We start from the raw sequence: 23,342 nt of genomic DNA, 5'->3' as shown, positions 1-23,342 counted from the left end.
ATAAGAAAAGAAAACAAATATAAGGACATATGCAATAATGATCTTTAAATATAAGCAAGAACAATTATATACTATTTGAAAAATCAAACACACAATTTCCTCTCAACATTTTAATGTGTTGAAATTCTTATTATGCTTCTTACATTACTATGAATATTCTCCTAAACTTGATTCTTCTAATATGAAACCAAAAGTGAGAACCTAATATTATATATTACAGAAATAAAATTTAAATACTTGCTGTGTTGGTAAAAGATTATGTTCCCTAATATTCTCCTAAACTTGATTCTTCTAATATGAAACCTAAAGTGAGAACCTAATATTATATATTACAGAAATAAAATTTAAATACTTGCTGTATTGGTAAAGGATTATGTTCCCTAGAAAAGTCATATTTAATCCTGGGAGTAACTGTTTCTTTTAAACCCTATTCAGTACTATATATTGGAAACTTGTTTAGATTATCTCCACAGAGATGTGACTCGCCCAATTGTGAGTATTAACTTTGGTTAGAAGGAGACATGACTCCACCCATTCCAGGAGTGTCTTGATTAGTTTACTGGAATCCTTTAAAAGAGGAACCATTTTGGAAAAAGCTAGAGAGCTGTGAGAACCATGAGAGCCCACACAGCCAAAGACCTTTGGAGATGAAGAAGGAAAATGTCCCTAGGGGAGTTTCATGAAACAAGAAGCCTGAAGAGAAAGCTAGCAGATGTCACCATGTTCTCCAAGTGCTTTTCCAGTTCAAAGAAACCATAAACTTCATCAGCCTTCCCTGAGTGAAAGTAATGTCTTATTGGTTCCTCAATTAGGATATTTTTATAGACTTGCTTTAATTGGGACATTTTCATGGCCTTAGAACATGTAACCTTGCAACTTGATAAATTCCCCCTTTTAAAAGTTGTTCCACTTCTGACATATTAAATCCTGTCAACTAGCAAACCAGAATACTTGCTATACTCCAATAATCATCAATGACATAACTCTTAATGTTTCTGACGGTTGTGTATCTAAAAGATACAGAGCACTGTTTTTATACTGGATAATAATATTTGGAATCTAACATGCCCATATGAAATTTTAACTAAGTCTAAAACTTTGGAGACAAAAAGTTATTTCTCTGTCATAAATGTGCCAGTCCCATGTTGCATCAATCTGAAATTTACAGTTTATTCCATTCTCCTTTAATCTTTCTTCTATCATTTCTATAGCTAAAAGGTGCCTTTTTTTTTTTTTTATCATAAACTGGAAGTTCACAGTTGGAGGTAGACTTCAAAAATAGGCCAGGTGTCACAGTTTTCACATAAAGATTCCAAACATTTTGTGGAATTTATACTCTCAGAAGTTACCACGGAAAGCAAGGACTAAGGTCTGTTCTTATGTAATAAAATCTTACTCATTTTAGTAAAGGCGATTCTTAAGTGGGCTATGTGTTTTGATTGCAGGGCTTAAAATTTAGTCATTCTGCTTGGTTCAATATGGTAAACTGAATACATACATCATCTTCCCCTTCATCACAAGATATCTGTGAAGTAGCAATTCATATCCTCTTTCCCACATGCATACACATAACTAATATGTGCATATATTTTTTAAGAAAGAAATAAAAACACACACAAAAAAACAGGTAAGGTTCTGTCATTCGAACATAAATTTTGAGAAATATTAAGAAAAGAGAAAGCAAATGGGAATGAATTGGTCAATAAATTGATCAGAGGAAACCAATGCTTCCTTGTTTTCCAGTGCTTCCAAAATATCCTTAAGCTGAGCATCAACAAATACATTGGTCAAAAAAAAATGCTGAATGGCTGGGACACCTGAATCCCTGTCTTTCCCATTCTCCTTCCCCAAAGAGAGAATATTGCCCTTAGGGCTAAGAACAGCTCCTTAAAATGAGGTAAGGAGAGGTGTTGGGCCTCAAAGAAACAGAACAGAAAATGAGCTAATTCTAGTCTTCCATAAGACATGCACTTATTCTACTACCTCTCCACAAAAGATGGAACAGTTGATACTTAAAATTATTAAAATTTTAAACATTTATTTTGGATTTAGACTTACAGAAAAGTTGCAAAAGCAGAACAGATAATATCCACATATCCCTTACACAATTTCCCCTAATATTAAACTCTTACCTGATAAAATGATCACAACCAGGGAACTGACACTGTTACAATACTACTAACAAAACTAAAACCATAATTAGAATTTCACGTCTTTGTACTAAAGTCCTTTTTCTGTTCAGGATCCTATGGAACATATCAACTTGTATTTAATTGTTATTTCTCTTTATCTTATTTCTTCCACATTCTTTCCTTGTTTTTCATGACCTTGACACTTTTGAACAAGAGTATTTATCTGTCTGTCACATGCCCCTCAATTTCAGTTTGGCCAGTGTATTCACATGAATGGACTGAGGTTATGCATGTTTGCCTACGATGTGACCTTCTTACGTGTATAATCATGGGGATCTGGTGGTGATGACCTGATTTCTTAGTTATGGTGTCTTCTGCTGGGGTTCTCCACTGTAATTTTACAGTTGTTCCTTTTGTAATAAATATCTTAGGGGAGATGTTATGAGATGATGCAAAATATTCTTCCTCATAGTTTTTTGCTCACTAATTTTAGCAACCATCAGTTAATCTTGTCTACAGCAATTATTACTGTAGCTCTTATCCAAAGTTGATTTTCTATTTTTCCCTTATCATCCTACATTAATTAGAATTCTACCGTAATGAGTTTTCATACTGCATCATTGCTGCAACGGACATTTAATGTCTTTTAGAAAGAGATTCTCAACCACTATTTTAACATCAAGTTACACATAGAAGTAATATTTTTATAACACACTGAGGGAAATGGGCAAGACTATCTGAAGAAAGAAGTTACTGGCCTGGGAGGTGTGGCCACCCCAGGTTCCGTGACCACTTTGTAGATAAAGCATTCAATAACTTTGCATACCTGTTACCTGTCTGTGGCACGGTAATAGGGAAGCACAGATCCAGTATATACACGTGGGAGTTCAATTACTGGGTTGCAGACTAAGTGCATCTTCGATCTTACTAGTTGTGGCCAAATGGCTCCCAAAGCATATCTAAGAATATATGCTCATTCAAGCAGTATACAGAGTTCTCTGCTTTGCATTCTTTTCTAATATGTAGAATTGCCCAACTCCTTTTTTCTACCAATCTGTTCAATGTGAAATGTTATTATCATTGGGGTTTTAACTTTTATTTTCCTAATTATGTTCCCTAATTTCCAATAATGAGACTTATTTTTATGGATTAGTAATAGTTCTTTACATATTCCAAATACTCATCCTATTCCAGATACATGTGTAGCAAATATCTCCTCTTGCATGATGGCTTATCTTTTCATCCTCTTTATTGTTTTACGTCTGTCTTTTTGATGAACAGACTTGTTACTTTAATGCTTTCTCTTTTTTTCCAATACCAGGAAGTGAGAAAGATATTCTCCTAGATTTTTCTTTAAAATAACAGTTCTCAAAGTGAGTTCAAAGAACCTGTGGAGAAGAATCAAATCAAAACTACTGAATTTCCTCTCATAAATGTGTACTGGAGTATCCCAGAGGCTACATGGTATGTCATATTGCAACAAGCAGAAAAATGCCTACTAATGCAGTAATTAGAGATTTAGAAAAATGTAGGAAATTGTTACTCATCTAAGTAAATTATTTTTTGTTTGGAAAACGTTGTTTTTTAAATATGTTATTTATGTTAGCATGTAATGAGTTTATTTATTTACTTACTTATTTACAGATATAATTTGTTTAAAAAGTTCACCCTGTCAGCTCCTATTCACAGCACCCAATATTCCTTAGAAATACAGCAATGTCCAACAGTACATTTCAGACCAATCAGAGTTTAAAAGTTTAGGTTCTCTGATCATTCTATATTGCAGTTGCATTCGTCCAGAACTGGCAGCTCCTCACACTTGGGGAACTTTAAATGTAACAATGAAAAAGGTTTTTCTCCTTCAAGGGGAAGAAAGAAAAATCACTCCTCAAAACCAAGCAGATGAAAGTTCCCTTGGGGGAATGGGCAGAAAGAGGGAAATATTCAACTTCCCCCTTTGGAGAATTTCTGATATTCTTGTAAGCAGTGGGGATACCCAAATCAATAGACTAAGCCCTTAATCTTGGGGTTTGCCCCTGTGAAACTTATTCCGGAAAAGGACAGGCTAAGTCTACTTAAAATTAAGCCACAGAGGGTGGGCCACGGTGGCTCAGTGGCAGAGTTCTTGCCTGCCATGCTGGAGACCTGAGTTTGATTGATGGTGCCTGCCCATGTGAAAAAAAAAAAAAAAAAATCATGCCTAAGAACCACCCCCAGAGAACTTCTTTGGTACTCAGATGTGGCTCTTCTCTCTAAGCTGACATGGTTAGTGAACTCACTGCTCTTCCCCACTATATGGGACATGACTCCCAGGGGTGTAAAACTCCCTGGCAACAGGGGACAGAAATTCCAGGATGAGCCAGGATCCAGTATCAAGGGACTGGGAAAGCCTTCTCGATCAAAAGGGAAAAGAGAGAAACGAGACAAAATAAAGTTTCAGTGGCTAAGAGATATCAGAGTCAAGAGATTATCCTGGAGGTTAATTTTATGCATTATACAAATAATCTACTTTTAGTTTATCATGTATTGGAATGGCTGGTGGAAAGTTCCTGAAACTGTAGAGTTCTGTTCCAGTAGCCTTGGTTTCTGCATTTCCTTTTTTCCTTTTTGCATGAGGAGGCACTGGGAATCGAACCTGGGTCTCCAGCATGGTATACCAGAAATCTGCTAGCTGCAGCCTTGGTTTTTGAAGATGACTGTATAATGATATTTTTACAACGTGACTGTGTGATTGTGAAAACCTTGTATCTGATGATCCTTTTATGTAGGGTTTGGACAGATGGATAAAAAATAAAATAATAGGGGGAACAAAGTAAGAATAAATTGAGTAGACTGAAATATTAGTGGTCAATGAGAGGGAGGAGCTAAACAGATATGGTATTTATGAGTTTTTTCTTTTTTCTCCATTATTTCTTTTGCTGGAATGATACAAATGTTCAGAAAAATGATCATGGTGATGAATACACAACTACATGATGATATTGTGGGCCACTGATTGTACTTCACGTATGGTATGTTTGTATACCAAGAATGTTTGCATGTTAAGTTTTTACAATAAAAATATCAAAATTTAAAAAAAAAAAGAGAGAACCATTTTGGAAAATGCTTTAGAGCCACCAGAGCCAAGAGAACCACGAGAGCCCACGCAGGCAGAGACCTTTGGAGATGAAGAAGGAAAACAACCCTAGGGGAGCTTCATGAAACAAGAAACCTGGAGAGAAAGCTAGCAGATGTCGCCATGTTCGCCAGGTTGCCTTTCCACTTTAGAGAGAAACCCTGAATGTCATTGGCTTTTTTGAATCAAGGTAGCTTTCCCTAGATGTATTAGATTGGACATAGCATTGCTTTAATTTGGACATTTTCACAGCCTTAGAACTGTAAACTTGTAACTTATTAAATTCTCTTTTTTAAAAGCCAAAAGGAAAGAAAGAAAGAAAGAAAAAAGCCCAGCAAATCTGGCTGGGGGAGGTCTTCCCTCCTGCCCCATGTCTTCAGGCTTGTATATATATTTTTTGCAGTGGAGCAAGAGACCAAAAGCTAACTTGAGTTATAAGAAACAAGACAGTGGTGGCTCTGAATGGAGTGACTAGGAACAATTCCTTTACGCCGACATCTGATGGATACGCTTCACAGAAAAAAAAAAAAAAGTAACAAATTGACAAATTACAACAGCTAAATTTACAAAATCCATTCATCCAAGGGTGGTGGAAGGTAGAGAAAAAAGGTAGGAAGATGGCACAGAGAGAAAAACAAACCAATATAGACACAGGCTACAAACACTACAGCATACCTGCAGAAAAACCTGTGGTCCTTTCAGACATACAGTATTGTTAAAAATCCAGACTGGTGTCAGAAGATACTACATTACATGCACCAGAGACAAAAACTCCAATTCCTCAGAGAGAAGAGGATATAAAGAGGTCTCCTGGGCAGAGTGGGGCTTGCCCTCCCAGGCTAGGGGAAGGTGAACAGGAAAAATATCTTCCACAGCCTCCTTCTTATCCCACCCACCTCCTTCAGATGGCAGGAGATTCAGTGGCCTGCAGCAGCCTTCAATGTGGCAGGTGATGGACATGGTGAAGAACTTCTCTGCACAGGCTGAGTTACTCAGGGCAGATGGCTGACAGACTGTCTTTTGGAAGAGTCTGTTGCTTAAGCACATCACCAAGGAGAAGAGGCACATCTGTAATAGGTAGGCTTTGCGAGGGGTCTTTGCTTCATTGGCACTGACAATGAATAAAGGTAAGAAGACAGAGAAGAGGCAGCCACTGATAATGTATGAGGAGCACACTGCTGTGAGAAAGGCCAAGGGCAAAAAAAATCTAAAGTAGTAAGACCAGTTCCTTTCTATATTTGATAACCATTGGTGCATGTCAATTCCTTAATTGAATCAATGATATCTGAAGTAGTAAAGAGATTAGAGAAGGGACATAAGGGAGACTAACTAGCTGGTCAATGAGATGGATGGGAAACAGACTCACAAACATCCCCTTGATGAGGAAAAGAGCCTGGAGCAAAAGATTGATGAGCATATCAGAGAGAGACAGGCAAAAAAGCCATTTATTCTGCTATAATGTTACATTTATGGAGGTTTCATGACCTTAATCTCTTGAGATGTACCCCACCAATTGGTACTCTTGTTGCCCCTAAAACGTCAGAAGTAATAATTCTACCAGGTCCTGGAATAATCAGCATTCTTTACCAAATTTGGTTATTTTTACATTCTTATTCACTACTTCATCCAGCTAAATCCTACACTCTCCTCAGATATAAATATGGAGAAGGAAAACTTCCCGAAATTCTGAAGTCTAACCTATCTTATTCATCATGTATCCCAGTACCTACAATAGTTTCCCACACATAATAGGTGTTCAAGAAATAACCTTCAAAAGGCATTTAGTATATATATTTAAAGATTGATGGAAAAGCTATCTATCTTTTCAAAGTTTGACATTATATGAGGAGAAACCTTTGGAAACCACCCCGAATCTAAAACTAATAATTTGTGGGTTTGAGCTTCAGAAACATTAAAATCAAAGAATAAGTGCCTTTTCTTGGCTAAATAGTATGTGCTTTTTTCACAACATTGTTTATCCATGGGAAGAAATTATTCTTTTAACTCCATTATATTGCCACAGGTGACAAGTGCAAGTACATCCGAATTTAAAGTACTTTAACACAGGGATTTTGTGGTGGGGGGAGTGGATTATTATACAGTCCTAATAAAATCGTACCAAAAGAATGGTCTTTTCAAAAAATGGACATAGGAGAATTGAATATCAATAGCCCAAAAAATGACAAAGGACCCCTACCTTATAATCGATTCAAAAATTATTTCAAAATGGATAAAATACCTAAATATAAGAGCCAGTACTACAAAACTTCTAAAAGAAAATATGCAGAAACATCTTCAAAATGTAGTCAGACATCTAGGGGTGAACATCTCCTTGGCGACATGGGAGATAAGTCCCGGGGATGAATTCAGACCTGGCACCATGGGATCAACAATTCCATTCTGACCAAAAAGGGGAAAAGAAGTGTAATTATTAAAGTATCAGTGGCAGAGAGAGTTCAAATAGAGTCTGGAGGTTGCTCTTATGCAAGCTTCAGTAAGACCTTGCTACCTATCATAACCTGCCAACCCCCAACCACGACAATTCCAGCCAATCCTAAAAAACATCTAGGGTAATATATAAGATTCCATAAGGGTTCCATGCACTAGAGTAATTTTCTAGAAAACTACAACCTCCAGATGGGTCCCTGGTCCAGATAAGTCCTGAAACCTAGAGGGCCTAGCCCTCTAGTTCTCCAGAGCATCAGATAGTTCCATCTCCCTACACCATATTAAGGACAGGCCCTTCCAACATGAGAAAGTTAGAACTGCCATAGCCCAAACACCCCTAGAGAGGGATGGAAAGATCAAAAGTGATGGTGGAGTTATATAGAGAAGAGAGGAGTTAACAAATGAATATGCTTGCTAAGTCTTTAAATTGATATCTCTTTTAGTGTCCAGTATTTTAGAGCAGCTAGAAGCAAAAACCTAAAATTGTGAAATTGTAACCCATATCTCAAATTCTGAAATATGTTCTACAACTATATGGTGCTGCTATGCTTTGAAATTTATAGCTTTTTTGTACATAGGCTATTTTTCACAAAAAAAGGAGAAGTCGATTGTGATGACAAAAAATACTTAAGCCTTCTAGCCTCCTACATTCTGGAGCAGCTAGAAGGAAAAATACAAGAGGATCGTATCGTAGCCCATGACAAACTCTGGGATCTATCCTGTAACTACTTGTTGAAGAGTGCTTTGAAAACTATTGCTTTTTTATTTCTTTGCTTTGTATACATGTTATACTACACAATAAAAAAAGTTGGAAAAATAAAGTCAAAAGGGGATGGTTTCTTGAACTTTATACCTATAGAACAAGCAGCAAAAGAAAATATAGATAACTGGGAACTCCTCAAAATCAAAACCTTCTGTATCTCAAAGGATTTGTCAAAAAGGTAAAGAGGCAGGCAATTCAATGGGAGAAAATATCTGGAAACCACATATCAGACAAAGGTTTGATACCCTGTGTAGGTAAACAAATTATACAGCTCCACAACAAAAGAACAACAACCCAATTATACAATGGGCAGAAGATATGAATTGATACTTTTCTGAAGAGCAAATATAAATGGCTAAAAAGCACATGAAGAAGTGCTCACTTTCATTAGCTATAAAGGAAATGCAAACCAAGATGACAATGAGATATTTCATTGATATAACAGATTCATAATATAATAATAGGAATGCCTGCTGTTAAACAGAAAACTACAAATGTTGGAGAGGATGTGGAAAAACCGGAACACTTATTCACTGTTGGTGGGACTGCATAATGGTGCAAGCGCTGTGGAAGACTGTTTGGTGATTCCTCAGAAAACTAAATATTGAGTTGCCCTATGATCCTATAATACCAATACTTGGTATATAACCAGAGGAGCCGAAAGCAGTGACATGAACAGACATTTACACACTGATATTCACAGCTGTACTAGTAACAACTGCCAAAAAACAGAAACAATCTAAGTGTCCATCAACAGATGAGTGGATAAACAAAATGTGGTATATACATATGTCCTAGTTTGTTAGCTGCTGGAATGCAACACACCAGAGACGGACTAGCTTTTAATAAAAGGGGATTTATTTCGTTAGTTCTTCAGAGGAAAGGCAGCTAACTTTCAACTGAGGTTCTTTCTTACGTGGGAAGGCACAGGGCGATCTCTGCTGGCCTTCTCTACAGGCCTCTGGGTTCCAACAACTTTCCCCAGGATGATTTCTTTCTTCATCTCCAAAGGCCTGGGCTGAGCTGCGAGTGCTGAGATGAGGCATGCTGTGCTGCTTGGGCTGTGCTACATTGAACTCTCTCATTTAAGCACCAGCTAATTAAATCAAACATCATTCATTACAGCAGGCACACCTCTTAGCTGACTGCAGATGTAATGAACAACAGATGAGGTTCACAACAAAATTAGGTACTGTCACCTAGCCAAGTTGACAACTGAATCTAACTACCATAACATATGATGTACTATTATGTAGCATTAAGACGAAATGAGGTCCCAAAGCATGACAACATGGATGAACCTGGAGGACATCATCGTGAGTGAAATAAGTCAGACACAAACGGACAGATTCTGCATGACTCTGCTAAAGGAAATCTCAGAAGTTACACTGTAGAATACAGCAGACAAAGAGGTACACAGAAGCTAGAGACAGAGGAACGGTTACCCAATGAGGATGAATTTAAATGCGAGGGAACAGATAGAAGTGATAGTAACTAACTAGTGGAGTTATAATGAACATTGCAATATTGAAGATGAATATGATTGAAAAGGGATGTATTTACCATGTGTCCCACGTTTTAACCTACAATTATACCTAAGTTCCTACATGAATTATTTCACAGGTTTGATACTGGACAAATAGTCAATAGTAGAGCATTAGAGTGGGTGTCATGGTGAGGTTCAGATGTCAATTTGACCAGGTGGTGGTGTCCAGTTGTCTGGTCAGGCAAGCGCTGGCCTGTCTGTTGCTATGAAGACATTTCATGGGCATAAATCATGAGCACACTGGCTACATCCACAGCTGACTGCATTTGTGATCAGCTAAGGGGAGCATCCTCTGCAATGAACAACACTTAATCTAATCACCGGAAGGCTTTTAAGGAGGATTCAGAAGAGACAATCACTTTTCCTGCTTCAGCCAGCAAGCCTCTCCTGTGGAGTTCATCCAGACTCTTCATTGGAGTCACCAGCTTCCCAGCCTGCCCTACAGATTTTTGACTCTTCCATTCCCACAGTTATCCAGCTAGCTCTTCCTGAGAGTTCACTGAGGATCTTCATCAGAGTTGCCAGCTTGCAGCCTGCCCTATGGATCTTGGACCCTTACATTCCCTCAGTTGCCGAGCCAGCCTCTCCTGAGAATTCATGAGGATATTCATCAGAGTTGCTAGCTTGCAGCCTGCTCTACAGACCTTGGACTCCACATCCCCATGGTTAAGTGAGACAATTTTATAAATTTTATATCTACGGATATCTCCTGCTGATTCAGTTTCTCTAAAGAACCCTGGCTAATACAGGGGGGAAACTAAAAATGCATGCCATGGCCAAGAGTTAACTGGAAGACATCAGCAGTATCACAGCAGTACCAGGGGCAACTAACTGGGGAGGCAGGGTGAGGTGAAGGCAAGGGGTAGTTTTGATATGGTATCTGGTGAGGCTGTGTTTATCATTTCTTTACCTGTATGGACCAATGAAAATTGTTTAAAATTGAGAGTGCTGCTGATTGTACAACCAAGTGAGGACACTGCAAGACTTGGCTTATTTATTTTGGACATTATCCATGATGCCCAAAAGATGAAGGGAACCAAAGGATACAATGATTGAGAAGCAGAATGGTGAACTGTGATATTTATTTGATGGGATATGGTGCAGAAACAATAATGAATGGCATTGTGAGGCACACAATGAACTGAATAAACAATGTGTTGTTTAAAATAAGCCAGAAACAAAGGAACAAATATGCTAAGGTATCTTTAAGAAAACATTTATAAGAAAATTGGAGGCTATATTATAAGCCCTTATAGTAGCCACACTCAGTCTGAAGGTGTTAAGATTATGAGACATTGAGCTATATGTGTATGAGCTGGTATTTCCCTGGAACTCTGAGTAACTCTGTGACAGCTAAGACCCTGATATGGAGTACTGCAGGCCTAAAAATTGGCATAGCTATATGTAATAATAAAGTAACCAAGGAAGAGGTCAGGACTTAATTAGAAATAAAAATGAAGCCAATCTGGCTGGGACTAAGGTTAATCAGAATACAGGATAAAAGATGATAGTGTATATAGTCTAGACCTTTACCTACTGTATTAGATTAAAGGTGAGAGGTTTACTATCTGGAATCTAAATTTTGAGTAACACAAGATCTCAATCAACCTGTCTGGATAGCTCATTTAAACAACCCCATCTCCTGGAGTCCAGAATGGGAACGAGGCCCTGTAATTTTGTAAAGCTTAATGTAATACACAGATACACCTCAGACTATTGTGGGCTAATAATTAAAAAGTATTGGCAGAGTTCCTTAAGCGTCTGCATTAAAAAAAAAAAAAAAGGAACTACTAAACTTTCTCATCTGGGAAACCTCTTTTATTGCTCAGATGTGGCCTTTCTCTCTCTCTACGCCAACTCTACAATGAAAATCATTACCAGCCCCACTATGTGGGATGTGACATTCAGGGATGAAAGTCTCCCTGACAATGTGATGTATGATTTGTGGGGAAGAGACCGGTCCTGGCACCCTGACATCAACAATGCCTTCCTGACCAAAAGGGTGAAAAAACATGTAATAAAATAAGGCTTCAGTGACCAAGAGAGATCAAATGGGGTCAAGAGGCTCTTCTGGAGGCTACTCTTATGCAAGCTACAGTTAGATAGTGTTAATTGTCATAGTATGGCAAGGAACATTACTCGTGTTAACTCTTAAGAACACTGAGGGCTCAAACTGAGACTTCATAGAAGTTTCGTGTACTAAGTTTGCTTTCCTGGAACATATAATTTACAGAGGATTCCGAGGCCAATTAAATCCTGAAACCCAGAGGGACAAAGTTCTCCAAGATTATCAACTACTTAAACGCCTCTATCATTCAGTGTTGACACTATTTCTCAACATGAAAAAGTCAGAATGGGCATTGCCCAAAGATCTCCATAGACTGACCATTACTAATTGGTTAAATGGAAAAAGGACTCAGATATACTTGACCATATGTATATTTAACTTGCCAGAAACAGTGACAGTTGCAACCTCATGCTTATTAACTATAAATATATTTTAGAAACGAAAGCACTCTTAGGAACAATTACTAATACTATATTTTTTCTTATAACATGTCAAGTAGAGGGATGAATTCCTATTAAACAATGACAATTTTAGACATTTTGTAAAATTTTATTAATTTCAGCAATAAGAGAAATGGTCACTCCAATTACTACTATGTGTCATGAATATACCAGTAATTTTTACTTATCAGCTTTATTTCAATAACAACTAACATTTGGGATATGTTTTAGAAAGATTATCTAAAGAAACCTATACCAGTATATTGTAGACTTAAAATTTAAAAAATATTCTCCAAATTACATGTTATACTGAAATCAGGGACTATAGTAACAATTACAAACCCATTTTTCCTATTTATCATCCTTCAAATTCCTCATATCCCTTACCTCACTATCAATCATACAAACATCAAAAAAGGGGGGGGGGTTAAGTCTGACAGTAGCTTTCTGTGTGTATCCATTTCTCCCACCTATTCTCAAGCACTTGAATTGACAAATGGCCCCTCTATGTCCCTATTTTTCTAACAGTGAAAAATTATAATGTCTGTTCATTTTATTTAGTTTATGGCAGCCCAAATTTAACGTAAAAAGGGAAAAAAAGGATTTAACCATGATGAATAATATAATTTGCATTTACTTCTTCCAATAACATCATAACCATGATATAGAGATAGAAATCATACAATCTAAATTATATGAGTAAGGACCACAGACAAGGGTGGAATGAATTATAGCTGAAATATGAGGAAGGGTTTCAAAGAAGTGAAAATTTCAAAAGACAAGAGAGAGGAGTAGGAAAGGAATAAGGGCACAGAATGGAAGCAGTAGGTAGAAAATGAATCTGATGAATACACTTGTCCTCAAGAGGATAACCCTTTTCCAACAGGTTAATATTTTGTCTTAAAAACAGCAACAACAACAACATAATGATTGTTATGTAGTTGTACTTAAGAGACACTAAGTCATGTAAGAGACATTGCCACAACTACAGCAGAAAATGAAGTAAGATGAGCTTTTTATCATCATAAAAAATGGCATTTGGGTAGAGGATAGGAGAATATCTCAAGGAAAATAATTTCCTGATTTATGTATATTTCCATTACTAAAACTCAATATACTGCAAAAGACAAGAAAGAAGGCAAATGACCTGAAGGAGATTAGAGAAAATCAAACTGGCTTTGGCAGTAGTCACTGTTCATTGGATAAGCGTCCAAAGTAAATAAAGTAGCTACTCTAGCCAAATGTGGCTATTAAGCATGTAAAAGGTAGCTAGTCTGATCTGGGATAAGATTTCAGTATAAAATACACATTGAACTTTGATATCTGAATATGAAAAAGAGAGTAAAATATCTCAAGGATAATTTTTACATAGATTAAATGCTGAAATAATTATATTTAGATAAATGCACTAAATAAAACATATTATTAATATTACCATCTGTTTTTATTTTATTAATGTGGCAATTAGAAAATTTAAAATTACCTATGGGACTCATTATATTTCTATTATACAGCAGAATTATAAAGACTTGATGAAGAAATATATGAATTTCCCAGCTCCATGTACAGAGCTATAAGTGGTCTAGTTATAATTCTGGCCCAGCATAAGTCTCCTAAGGGCTTTTGAGAAGTTACTTTGGATGAAAAGTAACTAATGCACCTCTTTTCCAAACTTCCCCATGCTTTTTACCATGATGACAGAAAGTTGGGGAAGCCATTTTGAGGTAAAAAGGAAAAGGGTAACACATAAACAGCTGGTTATCTCCAGGCATCCTATTATATGAGATATAAACACCTTTTCATTTAAGCTGCTACAGGAATCCCCAACAGATACAGGATAAATTAAAATAATATTTCACATTGAACTACAATTTCATAAACTGAAATTTATTTACTAACAGCTTTACAGCCAACAAAAATTATAAAATCATGTTTGTATACATACTATAAGTTTGATTTTAGTTTTAAAACATCAAAGATACTAATTTGGACACGAACATAAATTCATCTGCATAATCATGAAATCAATGAAGTGAAAGCAATCTCAAAGTATTAGCTGTACTCTAAAACCTTCTTGGCCATAGTGTTCAAAATCAGGTACCCAAAACATCAGTTACAATAGAATTATTATCGTATTAGGAAAATACTGCAATGGCCCTAAATGTCCAAGTAAAGGCCCAGTGCACAAGTGTTCACTATTTGAGAATGAATGGACAGTAGGTTTTAGATTCTATATTTCTGAGAAATATTACAGAATCACTGAGGGCTACTAAAGTGTTGTTATATAGATGGTTAAATGAGGCAAAATGTTCGCAGCATATAAAATTGTTTAATAAAATAAAAAAACTACATTAGTTGAGTGATACCACTAATATGGTAGAGGGTAAAGCTTCAGGGAATTTTTAAACAAGCAGAAATGGGTAGAATCATCTTTCCAGAGCTCTGGAAAATAGTCAAAGGGTAACAGAAACATAAAAATGGACAGAAACCTTATGATGGATGCCTTTGCTGGGCATTCTCTCATACCCTTCCTGGGCTGGTATGGAGCCAGCCTGGGCTCCCAACGTGGGTCTTTGGTCCCCATAAATTATCATAAGACCTGGCAATACCAGTTTAAGGTAAACACCCAAAAGAACTAAAAGAAGGAACTCGAACAGATATTTGTACATCAATGTTCATAACAGCACTGTTCACGCCAACCAAAAGGTGGAATTAACCCATATCCATCAACAGAAAAAAGGATAAACAAAACATGATACATCCTACAATATGGATGAATCTTGAAGAAATCATGTTGAACAAAATAAGTCAGATCCAAAAGGACAGATATGGTATGATTTTACTTATATAATTAATTAGATTATGCAAAATTTATAGACAGAGTAGACTGCAGGCTACTGGCAGGGCGGGGGGAAGTTAATGTCTAATGGGTATTGAGTTTTTGCTAAGGTGATGGAAGTTTTGGTAATGGATGCTAGTAATGGTAAAACACTGTAAATGTAGTTAATACTAATGAACTGAATGATTAAAAGTGGATAAAATGGTTGATTTTTTTGCTGTATATATGTTAACCACAATTTTTAAAAATTACATTAGGACTCCCAGGTTAACTGATTTTACAGAATGACTTAACTTCAGGATAAAATGTTTTGGGGGAAAGATATAAGGTGCAAATATAAAGGTACTTTAAAAATAACTATAAAGGGAAACCAACTTTTAGAATGACAGAGGTAGAATTCCCCCAAATCCACACTTTCATAAAAGCAATGAAAAAACTTCACAAAAATGTCAAAATCAAATTTTTCAGAAACTGAAAATTAAACAAGAGTTTGCAACAATCCAAGGTACATTTATTTAAGAAAAACAGATGAATCTTGGTAAGAATAGTGAGCGGTCTGTGAAATATTAACTTGCCCTATTCCCAATTATCTCACTAGCAATGTAGCATAACTTTGAAAACCAACAGCCTTGTAGTTATGATACCCATGAAAACCAGAAACCTAGCAGACACTGATGGCGGCAGAACAGGTTTAAAGCTCCTCCAATAACCAGTGTAGTGAACTGTTACCATTTGAACCATCTGGCAGCTTCTAGGAAACTGGAACTCCATATGTGTTTTTTCATGTGCCCTGATAAAGAGCTCCTTCAAAGTGAACAATCTTTCCCCTGGGCTTATACTGAAAACAGGCAGTGACAAACGTGTAACGCAGCAGTTGTCTAAAGGTATGCTAACAATTGAGGCAAACAAGAAGCTGCCCAAAATATATATATATATATTTAAAACTAGGGAATGAGATGATTATAGAGGATTTTAAAAATTTCAACATATTCCTAGAATCTAGAAGACTACCTATATGGGCATGGCTCCACACATACCCACCAGAAAGGATGTCAGAGTTGCTCATCTCTTGCCTGTGAGTGAAGATGAGGCTCTGCAAAAGCAGGACTGAAGGATAAAGCAGAATGATAGAAAAACTGCCAGAGCTTTGAAGGCATAGACTCAAACCCATGCAGAGGCTCTCAACAAAGCACAGGAGACTTCTTGGTTCAAAACATTTAAGGAACTCTCTGAACAACCACTAAGCTAACCAAGTAAAGTATTCAGTTTTCACACCAGGCAAAGAATACAGACTTAACAAAAACTGTCTGGGAAGGACCGTTAACCAACAACAAACCCACCACCAACAACAAAAATACTTGGGAAGAGTGATGTGATTATTCTAAGAGTTGCCACATAATATTATTTCAAATGCCCAGTTTTTAACAAAAAGTTGTTATCCACAAACATAAACAACACAGCAAATGGGAAATGTTATGTTGTATATAAGCTAGCACAAAAAACTTTTTTACGCATTTTTAAAAGGACTAATAAAACTGAGAACCAAAATCAAGACCAATCACACATAAACAAAAAAACTGATATACATATTATATCAGGATTTGAAAAGGGGAGAGCATTACAGAAACTATAGATGTTAAAATAATGAAAAGATCTATCAAACAACTTTTGGCAAATGTCTGACTATTTAAATGGAAAGAGAAATTTCTTGTAAAATACAACCTACCAAAATTATCAAAAAATACATAGTCGATCAGTAGAAACAAGAGTCAAGGTTATTAAAATGAATACTTAATTATACCAAATACTTTCTGAATCTCCATCAAAATCATGAATTATGATCAAATATTTGAGTTTTTTTTTTTAAACAGATGCTTATTAAGGTTCAAAGAAAAAAGTAAGGGCAAGTAATACTTATTGAATTCAATAATGTTTCAATTTTTTATTTTAAAATGTATAGGCAAGTGAAATGGCATTACTCAAATTTGGTTAACAGTAACTATAAAGATCCTAAGATGTCAAGATAACTCAACAAAGCAAATACCTAAGAAGAAATAAAAGCTTCCAGAAAAATAGGTGACTTCACAGCAAGTATGACACAAGTAGCTATCTCCTATTCATTAATTAAAAATAAAAGTAAATCCAAAACGAAGGAAGGGAAAACAAAATTTTAACCTTGTAAATCTCGACTTTCAAAGTATTCTTTAAGACTTTTAACTGGGGGTCTAGAAAATCCCTTCTTTATAGAAGTACTACGCTTCTTCAGGAAATAAAGCTTTTTTTTTTTCTATAAAAAGCAAGAAAATATTCTCTTCAAAAAAATGAAATCTCATTGTTAGGCAATTTCTAGGGCAAGCTTCCTTCATTTTAAATAAGGTTTCCCCAGATCCATTTCTAAATTATTCCATTCTAATTTTTAAAATCAACTTTTAGGATATTTATTTAAGGGCATGTCATGGAATATGACAAATCCCATGTAGCAGTTCAGTTCATTACTTTACCCGCAATCCTTTCTAAAAGATGTAAATAGATTATATCCATTAGTAAACCAAAGGATATATGTTAGCTTTACAATTAAGTATAAATGTAATCTATATTTTGAGTTAAAGAGAAAGCAAATAGTGGGGTGCAAGGATAGATCAGTGGTAGAATTTTTACCTGCCATGCAGGAGACCCAAGTTCAATTCCCAGCCCATGCACTTTCCAAACAAACAAACAAAAACCAAAGAAACAAAAATTCAGCAAATTGTGCTGCAATAAGGGGATAGTCACATGGAAAAAGAATGAAATGTGACCACCACCACACAGCAACAACAACAAAAAAAAAAGGGAGAAAGCAAATAACAGTGCTAGGCAGAACTAAAAAATACACCTCTTACACAGTTATTTTTATTACAAAATCCAGTATGTTTATAGCACCTTAGTGAGACAATGGCCCCTCTTTAGGGAATTACAATGTGTATAAAATTTACAAAAACAACAGAATCAGTAAAGATATAATGATAAAATGCAAAAAGAATGGCTTATTAAAATGAAAAGTGGGGGTGGTGCAATGGTAGCTCAGTGGCAGAATTCATGCCTGCCATGCCAGAAATCTGGGTTCGATTTCCGGTGCCTGCCCATAAAAAAAAAAAAAGAAAGAAAATTAAAAGTGATGAAAATGTAATTCCTTCTCCCTACCTACATAGATGATACATGTTATTACAAAAAGTAACCAAAAATACTGAATTAGAAAATACCGAACTGCTGCTCCTAGGGGAAATGTAGGATATGGTTCCCCAGAGTCTGTGATCACAATATTTTCACAAGCCAATCAATACTCAACTTTCTTTTGTATGTAATTCTGTATAAAGATATCTTAGCTAATATATATGGTTGATTTGTTAACCTTGAACTCAAGTTCAACAGAATTATAACTCTAGAAGCTTATCTAACACATGTATTTTCTCTGTAAAGCACATTACAGCTTTCTTGCATTAGGAATACTAGACAACACTTCAACACTACATGTGGTGGCTATTTTAAACCGTGACATCACTAACAAAAAGCACCACAAATATGGCACTAAATATACCACAGCAGACACTTGCTTACAGTACAAGAGCTAGGACAGGAAGACAGACATTGCCTTGTTCAACTTCAGCTGGGAACCGGCAACTCAGGTGACTCAGATTTTCAAATGCACTGTGCATGTTTGCAAACAACTGCAAAAGTTGTTCTTAATTTCAGTTAAGAAGGCAAATTTGCAAATACAGGATCCACAAACAATGAGAAATATTATAGATTGGATTATATGTTGCAAAAAGATATGTTTAAGTCCTAAACCCTGGTCTCATGAACGTAATCTTACTTGGAAATAGGATCTCTGAAGATGCTATTAGTTAAGAGGAAACAAAACTTGATTAGGGTGGGTCCTAATCTAAGATTATGGGTGTCTTTGAAAGGAGAGGTAACGTGGACAGACAGAGACAGAGGGAAGAAGTTCATGTGAAAATGCCATGGATTATCAGCAAGCTAAAACCAAAAGCTAGAAGAGGCAGGGAAGAGATTCTTTCCTATAGGCTTAGAAAGAAACATGAACTTGTCAACATTTAGCATTCAGAATTGTAAGCCAATAACTTTCCATTACTTTAAGCCACCAAGATTGTGCTACTTTGTTTTGGAAGCCCTAGAAAACAAGGATCAACTGTATGAGTGCATGTTTGAATCCAAACTCTGTATTCTTCAATCCTATGAAACATAATCCTATGAAACACAAAGATTTTGGTAAATTCAAAATTTGGTAGTATATAGATCCCACTGCCTTCCCAGGCCCTTGGGTTACCCTAAGATATAAATGTGCCTGGTGACTGAAGAAAAATGGTGAGACTATGAACTTGCCACTCTAGGGCCTACAGTACAATTAGAAAAGAAAATGACTTCTAACTCATACCACCTTCCAAAGGGTAAAATATTGTAAAATATCTAGATGAATGTGGCTATATTCACAGAAAGATTTTTTTGCAGGTCTATTTAACTGCCTCTCCATATTATCTCCAGCATAGTATACACACTCTAAAGGGGAAAAGATAGGGGGTAGCAATGACACATATTATTATTTTAGGATTTGAAATGTAGGTGGTGAAAGTATATTGGTATTAGCAATATTAAAAACTTATGTGTAGCAAATAAAGACTATACGACCAAGAAGAAAATCTAGTTAAGAATAAAAACAGGAAAGAGGGCAGCGTGGTGGCTCAGTGGCAGAATTCTTGCCTGCCATGCCAGAGACCCAGGTTCGATTCCCAGAGGCTGCCCATGCCAAAAAAAAGGAAAGAACACAATTAAATATAAAAGCAGTAAAGGTTAAGGAGAAATATCAGAAATTGCTTAAGTATAGATATACACTATATAAAACAAAATAGAAAAGTTGTTAAAAATCTGTAAGATATGAAAGAAAGGTCAGTTCACAAATTAAGATTTAAAATAAACTATGGTAGAACTTCATAAAACAAAAAGATTAAAATAACATAAGAAAACAGTACAAACCCACGACTAACCAAAGCAATTTTACCACTACTATTTTACTTCAAGTAACGTTAGTGAGAAATCACTTGCAATCCCTCAACGTTAGCTACCATAAATGATTATTACACTGCATCCAACTGGAACCTGGAATACTTCTCCTAGTGCACTGGCGTTACTATGTGTAGGAATAAGTGGGAATATAAATTGACAAGTGTGGTAGCCTTCCTCTCCTTAGTCAGAGGCACACTTTTATTTGTTTTATAATTTAGGATGTTAAGTACTGTCTGAAATAGGAGTTAACCAGTCACAAACGAAGCAAAACAAGATCTGAGAACTATCTGGGTGAAATGAAAACATGTAATTTTCTGGCAAATCAAACAGAAGAAACCAAAATTGGGTATTAATTTCTTATCAGAGATATCTTCTTTTCTAAACAGGCCTTAGTCACTATATTTAAAAAGCACAACTGCGAGGATGTACAAGATTAATACTATTAGAAGGTAATATCTATTTCATAGCTATTAATCTTCATCAAACTTCAGCACAGTTTAATGGATATTGGGTGTTTAGTATATAATGCCATTGCTCTTCCTGGAATGGATCACAGGAAAAGAATACTAACAAGTTATGTACAGCAAACCTAGTCTTTGATGAAGCTCTCATTGGATGTACCATCTCAATAATAAATTATGTTTACTCCCATTGTGGTATATTTAAAAATGTGTCAGCATATATATGTATGTGTGTGTGTGTGTGTGTGTGTGTGTGTGTGCTTCTTCAAGCATTTGTGCCTGTGAAAAATACGCTTAACTTTGGAATATAAATGCCTGTGAAATTTCCTAATAATATGAACATGGTATCTGTATTTTGAAAAATATTAAGGGCCCTATGGAGGTACCACAAATAAGAATAACATAACAGATTCTTTTTACTTTCTAAAGGATGGACTATGAAGAGCAATGAAGTGAAACATGATAACTATTTAAAAATCTGAAAATGATACTTTACATTCATTGTAACTAAAATTTTCTGAAAGTTATCAGTTTTTATTTCAGATGATGTGAAACGGAGCTCTCATAGGAGTAAAATTTTACATACAGTGAAATACTGTGCGCATTTTTCAAATTCTATGTATTGAAAATACACACTTTTGATATACATCCAATATCTGATGATGTGAATTTAAGAATAATCTTTTTTTTTTTTGAAATCAATAATAAGATTTTTTAAATTAAAGAAAGGGATATTCTAAAGGATATTATAGGAGATGAATTTTAGTAGTAAAAAATTTGGTTAAATAGTACCTCATCAGTGTTGTAAATAATCTGAAGTCCTGAGGAAATCATTTCCACAAGATAAAGGAGATACAGCGATACTGTGTTTATCTGAAAACAAATGGCAACATTAAAAGTTTAAAAGAAACAAAACAGTTATGAAATTAAATTTAAAACTAAAATTACAAGTCATTTACTCTATCAATGGCATATAAAAACTATTTTCTCTTCTACTGTAAAAAAAGTGGCTTTAGTTCATAATAAAATGCCACGTTTGCGTATAAATTTCTAAAATCCTCAAATTCATTGTCATGATAATACCTGATTACTGAAACAGTTGCAAATATCACTGTTAGCAACTGTTTCTAACATTGTTTTCTAAGATTTATTTTCAAATCTTGGGTGTATGATAACCTTAGCTTTGGAATAGTTTTGTCCCACAGGTGGTTATGTAATGTCATATCCTTTCCATTGTATGTAAATGCAAACATTATTAACATGTAAGGCATTATAACTATTTTAAAACAGATTCATTTCCAGAACATTAATTCTAATCAACGGTATAGCATATAATATAAAAAATACTTACGAACAAATGAGTTTCCTTCTTTAAATATACTACACTATTAATGATGGTGTTATATAAACTAAATTACAAATCATGAAGAAAATAAAATCTACTTCAAGGGGAAGATTCCCACAGAATCTTAGATGGGATGTGGAAATAATCTCACATAAAAAAGCAGTGAGACATACATACTACAATATGGATACAGCTTGAAAAGATTATGCTAAGTGAAAGAAGCTAGTCACAAAAGACTGTATAATGTGAGATTCCATTTATATGAACTATCCATAATAGGCAAATCCAGGACAGAAAGCAGATGAGTGGTTGCCTAGGGCTGGGGGGACTGGGAAGAAATGGAGAGTGGCTGCTAACTATCCTTATGGGTGATAAAAGTGTTCTAAAATTGATTGTGGTGAACAATGCATAAATTTGAATATACTAAAAACGACTGAATTGTGTATTCTTTAACTGGTGAACTGCATCTTATGGGAATGATATCTCCACAAAGCTATTATATTGAAAAAAGGGAGGGAGGAAGGAAGGGAGAGAGGGAGAAAGGGAGAAAGGGACCAAAAGGAGGGAAAGAAGGAGGGAGGGAGGGAGGCAGTGGGGGTAAAAATTTAATTCAGTCAGGAAATTACAAAAGAGTTAAAAAGAAAGAAAAAGCAAGAAGTACTTTTGCTGCCATACACTTCTGACCCAGAAGATAATTATCCTTTAACAGCTTTGGTGGTTTCCATTTATATGGAAACACTTGACTCTCCTTCAACCCTTACAAAAGACTGACTGGAAAGTCAAGGCAGATAATTATCAGTGTTCTAGAGGCCTTGGGCAAAACAGCCATTTGCCAACAGGGTCCCTGCGCTCTGGCAGCCTTCTTAACCTATCTTGATGCCTCCTGATTTCCCAGCATTCAGAGTCCAAAGGATGTGCAGTCCTTAATCAAGGCCCAACTGAACCACACAGGGAGACTTAGGACTTTGGATTTGGGTTTTCTAGATCATAAGCTCTTGAGTAACTTCTAACAACCGGGCAGAGAGATGCACTTCATCCCACTGCCAGACTCATCCAAGTATTTTCTTATAGCAATTCTCCAAGGAACTTTACAGTACAAGAGTTATATCGGTATTGAAATGGAGACG

At 35.8% G+C, this 23,342-nt stretch overlaps 1 protein-coding gene and 1 pseudogene across 11 annotated transcripts in view; both read right to left on the bottom strand.

Annotated features, from left to right (window-relative positions):
• Window positions 1-23,342, bottom strand: part of PHKB (phosphorylase kinase regulatory subunit beta) — a 294,059-nt gene that overhangs the window by 181,273 nt on the left and 89,444 nt on the right. For all 11 annotated transcript variants that reach the window (XM_077132330.1, XM_077132329.1, XM_077132328.1 and 8 more), the window contains one exon: window positions 21,663-21,743. In XM_077132330.1, coding sequence (XP_076988445.1) covers window positions 21,663-21,743 — 81 coding nt within the window. The remainder of the gene's footprint in view (window positions 1-21,662; window positions 21,744-23,342) is intronic.
• On the bottom strand, window positions 5-19,043 carry LOC143659975 (etoposide-induced protein 2.4 homolog pseudogene; annotated as a pseudogene).

The sequence above is a fragment of the Tamandua tetradactyla genome, chromosome 16 (assembly GCF_023851605.1).
Source record: "Tamandua tetradactyla isolate mTamTet1 chromosome 16, mTamTet1.pri, whole genome shotgun sequence".
NCBI lineage: Eukaryota > Metazoa > Chordata > Mammalia > Pilosa > Myrmecophagidae > Tamandua > Tamandua tetradactyla.
Note: the sequence above shows the minus strand (reverse complement) of the source record. Positions and strands in the feature narration are given on the sequence as shown.